The following is a 7,793-nucleotide window of genomic DNA, read 5'->3' on the forward strand; positions in this document are numbered from 1 at the left end:
CAACAAATATATATATATATATATATTTTTTTTTAACAAATATCCTAGTACAACATAATATGTAACATATAACATTTCTTTTCACATATTTATTAAAAATTTATCTATAAAATATGTTTAGAGATCTTTATTTGTAAAATTGTATTTATATATAAAAAAATCAAGTGTCATAAAATTGATATCATCAGATACATTTCTTCCCAGTAAAAATAATTAAAAATGTATTTTAATTAAAATGTTCTACTAAATTAAAATTTCAGAAATATTTATATGAAATATACATCTTATATAATTGATTACTTACTATTGTGGAATGTTACTAAACTGACAAAAGACATTCTGTAATCATTATTTGATAACGATTATTCCTAATACATTTTACCAACTTTGGCAATTCATAGATTGATTTTAAATTATTCAATTATGGTATATAATCATTACGTATTAATTTACATCTAAGTATTTGACAATGGTAACCATTTTAACATAATAGTGCTAGCGGAACTGTGTTATTTTTTATAATACCAGTATCTTATGTAATAAAAAACTATCTAGCAAAATATAAATTAAATAAAAACGTATGAAAAATTTGTTGATAAAACCTAAGTATGAGCTTGTTAGATAACTGTAGAGAAACGGATATTTTCTCATCTGCAAATAAGGAATAGTTGTATTATATGTAATTTCACTTAAATGCTTCTACAATTTATCACATGGATTATTATATATACTGCAGTATGTTTAAACGTTATTCAAATAAAAATAACAATTCCCTGAACAATGCAACAAATATCACAAAAGTGTCATTATTCAAAAAAATATCCCAAAATACCTTAAAAAGAAATATATATCAAAATAAACAGTGAAGCTACATTGTTAATAAATAAGAAATGGAGTTATAATAGTTTCAAAAAATGGCGATATAATTTATAAAAAGTTTACAAAAATTATAATTTTATTTATTAATATTATATTTACTCATAATTTGAAAATAAATGTTATATATTTAATTGTGCGCATAATAAGCTAATTCTTTAAACTTACAAGTTATTCATCGACGATAAGATAATTGTGTCGACTGAAAACAATGACATCGATGCTTTTATCATACAGTGCTAGATAAAAAAACACGTTTATTCGTACTTAAAGTGATAATTATTCAAAGTTGAAGGGGTATTTTTATAGTTCTTTAAAACACGAAACGATAAACGATACAAAATATAAAGCATAAAGAAGATCACAAAATCTTCGTTAAATCATAGATTACTCATAGTTGACATATTACACATATTTTACATTCTTTACGTGTAGACGTAGACTATTATAGTTTACGGATAAATGTCCAACCCTGCTTTAAATACTATAAATAAATCTTTATTAGTAAACTATAATAGTCTACACGTAAAGAATGTAAAATATGTGTAACATGTCATCTATGTCAACTATGAGTAATCTATGATTTAATAAAGATTTTGTGATTTTCTTTATACTTTATATTTTGTATCGTTTATTTTATAAATATTCATTTACGTATAATCTATATTGAACATTGCTATCCTCTTTGTTCGTAAAAATGGATGTCATAATAGACTACTAACACTTATTCCAAATTAATGCAATCACTTAAGTGAAATTTAATATATATGTGAAACTTCTAATGAAATTAATGGCAACAAAAGAGTGCACAATATTTTTGCGCACAGCATTACTTTACAAGATAACTTTAAAAATAGACTGTTTATGGTGATAATTACTTTTTGTGTAATTACTGACGGGTGCGGCAATGAAAATTAAAATGCAGTAATCTATTATACCATCAACAAATTTATCAGATCGTGGATTTAATTTTGTTGATGTTGTGGACATTGCGTTATTCTTTTCTACAATATAGGTATTGAATTACCTTTGAGATATTTTGCATATGCAACATATTTTGCAATATATCAATTCCATTCAATATATTGCGCTAACGATTATCTATATCATCATTGTTTTAACTTTGTTTTAGCAGCCTTCTAACGACAACCTTTGATTTATATTGTCTACTCTTAATTTCATTTCCCTAAATATATCCGCTGCAAGATCGTCAACGGTGGTGTAGCGAACCTTGAAGAAATTAAATATATCTACAAGAAACTCGATCACTTGATCCCTAAAGTAATGACAAGTGGAACGTAGACTGCCTTCGGAGCCTAAGAATCCCCAAGCAAGGACTGGTATGATTTGCTCGGAGATCGCGTAGAAATGTGCCAAGAAGCCTCGATCATATTTCAACATTCTTCTCTTACCAGCGAGGGCGGACCAGACTGCCGTTCCTATCGCCTTCAACAGTAATTGACAATCATGTTGAGGGTATCAGAAGTTAAGAACAGAAAAGAACTGAATATTCTCATGTACTTACAGTTTCTCTAAAACTGGCAGATACCCATCTATTTTGAACTATAGCTCTGATAGGTGGCATTGGTTTCTCCACATCCTCGAATGCGTCTAAGAGTATAAAATCGACGAGAACATCATAGAAGTTCATGCATTTGACACCTCGCCCGACTAATTCCTCCTCCATAATACTATGATTGCGAGGCTCTTGCAAGAACTCCAACATGCGCTCGTAATGCAACAGATAATCTTTAGGATCCTAAATAAAAAGTTTGTTTCCTTCATCAATTTCGAGTATTTTTTTTAATTTACTCGGATAGATAATTATTTATTCTCTTACCCTATCTGCGTATATAATTAAATCGCTAATAACTTGGCGACCTATATCTGCCATAAATGCCGCTGTCGCGGGTAAATTAAATAATTTTGTATAGGCCTGACGTAAGCAGTACACTTTTGCTAAATATTCCACGTCTGAACCGCACTTTACAAGTTCCGTATGCAATCTCCTATAACAATAGAAAAAATTACATAATATATAGCCATATAAAAAAGATGTACACCGTACCGGTTATCAACGATAATTTACCTGCAAGGAATACCTTTATCCTCGTATTGTTTAAGAGCAGCATGATACAGCTTTTGCTTCTCAAAATGTGGAAAGAGTTCTGAGAATTCTTCGAATTCGCGCAAATCTGCAACCTAAAATATTTTTATAATATTGCATAAATTAATTTTCTCCTTCTTTTTTTTTTAAATTAATATTATAAAAGAAAATCATATGGAGAATATTTTCTTAAAATAGCTTGCAATTGTATTATTATTATAATATGTCTTCAAACTAATATCACCTCAGCTACTCGATCTCTATCAATCTACACAACTCACCCCGTCGCGTGCAGATTCAAATGATTCGGGTGATGACGCGACATCGGCTTTATCCCTGACTCCAGACATCCGCGTCCCGACGTTCGAAGTCTTATTGAGACTCTCGTCGCTTTCATTGCGAAATAAAACCGAGTGCTGTGAAAGGGAAAAAAAATGGGTCAATAATGAGATTATCGAGGAAATGACAAGGGAAAGAAAATTTTTTTTTTTTATTTATTATTGAAATATGAAAAGGGTGAAAACTCAGATTGCTCTCGGAGAAAGTGTCGTGCACTTCCTATTATGCCATTCCAACGTTCGCAACAATTCCCGACTGCCGCGGCGTCAGGTCAAGTGACTCGTTGCGTTAATTACCCCGGGGGCGGTTGTCATTTAAATTGGATTAATTCTCGCAGTTCTTTTTTTTTTCACCGGACCGGCAGAAAGGCAGAAATTGATGATGAATGCCAGCGGAATGGAACGGCATCGGCGCGATGACCGCGGTCCGCGAAGGACAGGCTCTCCCCAGACCGGAATCTCTCTCGTTGATGAGTCACCGAGTACGATTTCGGACAATTCTCGCAGCATCACCAGCCGTTACCTGATCGAGGAACAGCAGTTCCGCGTGACTCTGAATCTGATAACCCATGTCGAGCAATTCCTGTACGTCGTGCGTGAACGCCGCATCGGCTTTCGACGGTAGAGCTAGGATGTCGGTGCTCAGGGTCGAGCTGAATGCGGTGAGAGCGTCTTCCCAGCAGTAGAGCGCCTTTTCCAATGCCTCGAGTCCTATTAATGAACAGCGTCAATTTATTTTAATAAAGGAAAGATTAATATTTTTTCCCATAATATTAACAGGGTGAACTAGGGTATGATGGCCATAGGCTGTAATTTTTTTAATAATCATATATATACATATATATATATATATATATATATATATATATATATATATATATATATATATATATATATATCATATCAAAGATAATCCATATTGTAAATATCGATTAATGACTAACTAAAAAAGTGCACTAGGTAGCGATTATTGGAAAAATTACAGTCTATGGCCATCATACCCTAGTTTATCCTACGGGATAGAAATAATTTTAAAATTATAATATATATATATATGTAACATGTACATACATTATATATACAGGATGTCTGTCTATAAATGTCCGAGGAAATATTTCGCAATTGGCTAAACTTTATAAGAAAGTTTAATAAGAAAAAGGAGTTGGCCCATTTTGGGCCATCGATGCTCAGTCATCATTCCTATAGGATAAACCATGGTATGATGCCCACAGGCTGTATATTTTCTAATAAGCGCTACCTATTGCGCTTTTTTAGTTTTATTATCAAAGATAATCGAGATTGTAAATATCGATTAGTGACTTAAATGATTAAATAAATCATCCTGTATAATATTTCTCTCATCAGATATAATAATTTTAAAATATTTCAGAAATATAAGCGAAAGAGAGAGTTAAGTTAAATTCAGAAAAAAACACGCATAATAAGTTATTAGTGTTATTGATAGCGAAGCTTAAGAGTGTTCACTCCTGCATCAATTTAATTGCGCCAAACGTATAGTTATATTATTTTATTTTACTGTGAAAGTAACATATGTATATAAGGATTTCTAAGTAAATACAAAAAATGTAAGCAAACATTCTGATTTGTTTTATGAAAAAATATCCAGTTACACTTTTAATTTCAATTTTTTATTTCAACCAAAAAATGACTAACTGCATAAAAAACATACAGGAGACAGTATTTGTTTAGTTTTAGTTCGGGATTTCAAACAAATTGTTAAATTTTGAAAAAACAGTGATGTATCATTCTTTCATTGAAATCCCAAACTAAAACTCAACAAATATCTTTTGTATTTTTTTCTGGACACACATGTACTATACATGTACTACACATGTACACCAAATTTCAGTACAATATTTCTATTTTCATGGAAAATATAAAACAAAGGTAGAATAATGTTTCGAAATATTCATAGTGTAGTCTTGACAGTCCAAGTATTTTTTTAATTTTCAATTTTAACCCTGTATTTTGAAAACAAAGCACTTTAGGATACGCGTTCATAGAGCATTTTCCTTATAAATTAATTCAAGGAATATCCTCTTAAATTTTTTGTACTTATTTAGAAGTCACTCTATGTAATTATATATTGCATTATTACACATAAATTACAATTCAATACATCCTTTAATTGCAAAAATTCGAATTCAATATTCACTTAAGAAAGAATATATATTCTCTCTTCTATATATTTTTCTTCCTCAATTTGCAAATACAATTATTTTTTTTTTTTTTTTCAGGAAATTAACGGATTCAAATGGATTTAATCTCGATACGGTCGACTGACATAGGATGGCAAAAAACAAAAGGAAAAAAGAGAGCATGGCTTCGTTCGTGAGAACAAGGATAATGCGAATCACTTGAAGACGCAGGATTCGAATTCCGAGAGTCAGTGACCACTCTTTCTTTTTTGCTTTCTTTCTTTCTCCCTTTCTTTCCCTCTCTTTACTCAATCTTCTATAAGTCGTCATCAATTTGTCACAACGGAAGTCCGTGTGGAGCACATACCGCTAATTTAGGGAGCTCCCCCCTCCTTCTCCCCCCGGTTAATGTCCCGAGAAGGCGGACCCATCATTATTTTCAATCTGCATCGTTGTACCGTCCACGATCGACAAATTATACAACATCGTTCAACGAAATCAAAACACTGCGAGAAGTCGACAACAATCTTGTTTGACAATTAAATCTCTCAAAGCACCTTAAATAAATAAATATAAATAAATAGGAAAAAATATATACGGATATATACTTTTTCTGGAAAAATTTAGTTGAGAAATTTTTGTATCTTGTGCTTTTTAATTAACTGCTGTGATTAATAAAATCGTAGTGCGATGTTGTATATGTATTTTATCGATTCGATTGTGATTAATCCTTTCATTCTTTCTGAATTATATAATTCTTTCAGTTTTAAAAAGTTGAACAAATTTTATACGCCAAAGTAAATGTCAGATCGTGTAAAAAAAAAAATAGAAATGAGGAGCTTGTGAAATATCAAATATTTAGCAATCTCGCATAATGCGGAGGTCAAAAATTACATAATCTCACTGAAAAGGAAAAGCGAGGAGGACCACACAAGCTAAACACATTATTAAAATATTCGAGCGAGTAAATATAACTACTAAACCCTTTAATTCATTGACGTATACATCTCTATAGCTTTGAAATTCGAATTTAAAGAGCGACGTATAGATATATACGTCGATATGTCGCGGCCTCCGATCTTTGGAGAAACGGATGAGATATCGATTGGTCGACGCGACGCTGGTGACTCCTCGTCCGCAACGACGTTAATTTCGTCCCCGACTTGAATTCAAACCAGGACGAGATATACAACAGCGAAACGTACTTCGACAGGATTCCTGAAAATTAAACGAAGGACGAGAAGGTGAAAACACGGCAATTCGTGTCCCGCAACTGCGTCAAAGTTCCCGTTTAAAATTCCCGTCTCTCGAAATCATTATCTCCGCAAGGGATAACCGGTCGTGTTCGTCCTCTTGGAAAGTTAAAACGAGAGGACAAAATTTATTTTTACAACAGTGACCCTTTTTTCCTTGTGTCCTCTAGTGAAGCAGTAATGTGTGCTAAATGTGTGTAAGAAATTATAAATTCTTCTACGTCCTTGAAAATAATACATTCTTTCTCCTCTCTACATGTCAAAGAAAAATTTATTTTTATTCCAAATTTAATTGTTACTCAAAAGAATAATTTATTTCCGAGAAGCAATGTGTCTAACAATAAGAAGCATGGCAGAAACATTGTAAAAGTACGAAGTGCCTTAGCAGGGCACCGGGTCAAGTCCTTCGAAAGGATTAAACCTACCGCGATCCATCGGATCGGCATACCGGTGGCCGATCATTAACAACCCCTAGGACAAGGGATGTAAGACACGGAGGGATGCCTCCCCGGAGAAAACGCGGCAGTGCGACGCCGTTGCACACGTCCGGCGTCAATAATACCCCCAGAATGACGTAATCGCTGGGTCGACCGGTCATTGGAGGATGCGTCATCCAATGGTGAAGGGTCGATACGACACGCGGTCTGCGGAATGCGCGCGCGCGCGCTGCTTTGAAGCTCGCGCGTTTTGCGCTGTCATTTTATCTTTACCCTAAATGATGCATCCGTCGAGAATATATCGTATGTTTGCTATTTTCATTTAATATGTCATATTTGAAAAGCTATTTTTTAACACCAAACCAATAATTGGGATGGGTTTACATCAAGCTCAAACAACAAATCGTGCATATCGATTGCGATAAGGTGTGCGAAGGGGATGAAGAATTCTCGAGGGGACAATTCTGTCGAAATTGAACGCAAGCTCGTGTGTATGCACCCGGAGAGGTGCATGTGTGGCAACCCTGATTTTCATCCCGTGTCGAAATTAAGCCCGGTGGATTTTACAACTGCGCATTTACACGATCTAGACGAGCATAATTCCAAATGTCAAACGTCAAACA

The 7,793-nt window shown here is 33.3% G+C and overlaps 1 protein-coding gene across 1 annotated transcript in view; it reads right to left on the bottom strand.

The window, feature by feature from the left end:
• Window positions 1-165: 165 nt before the first annotated feature.
• Window positions 166-7,793, bottom strand: part of Miga (mitoguardin) — a 28,590-nt gene continuing 20,962 nt past the window's right edge. Inside the window, exons 4-9 of the mRNA XM_072909503.1 lie at window positions 3,845-4,032; window positions 3,265-3,399; window positions 2,966-3,078; window positions 2,717-2,885; window positions 2,402-2,635; window positions 166-2,322 (exon numbers count right to left, since the gene is read on the bottom strand). Coding sequence (XP_072765604.1) covers window positions 2,005-2,322; window positions 2,402-2,635; window positions 2,717-2,885; window positions 2,966-3,078; window positions 3,265-3,399; window positions 3,845-4,032 — 1,157 coding nt within the window. The 3' untranslated portion in view covers window positions 166-2,004. The remainder of the gene's footprint in view (window positions 2,323-2,401; window positions 2,636-2,716; window positions 2,886-2,965; window positions 3,079-3,264; window positions 3,400-3,844; window positions 4,033-7,793) is intronic.

Source organism: Anoplolepis gracilipes, chromosome 17 (genome assembly GCF_047496725.1).
Source record: "Anoplolepis gracilipes chromosome 17, ASM4749672v1, whole genome shotgun sequence".
NCBI classification, from domain to species: Eukaryota; Metazoa; Arthropoda; class Insecta; order Hymenoptera; family Formicidae; genus Anoplolepis; species Anoplolepis gracilipes.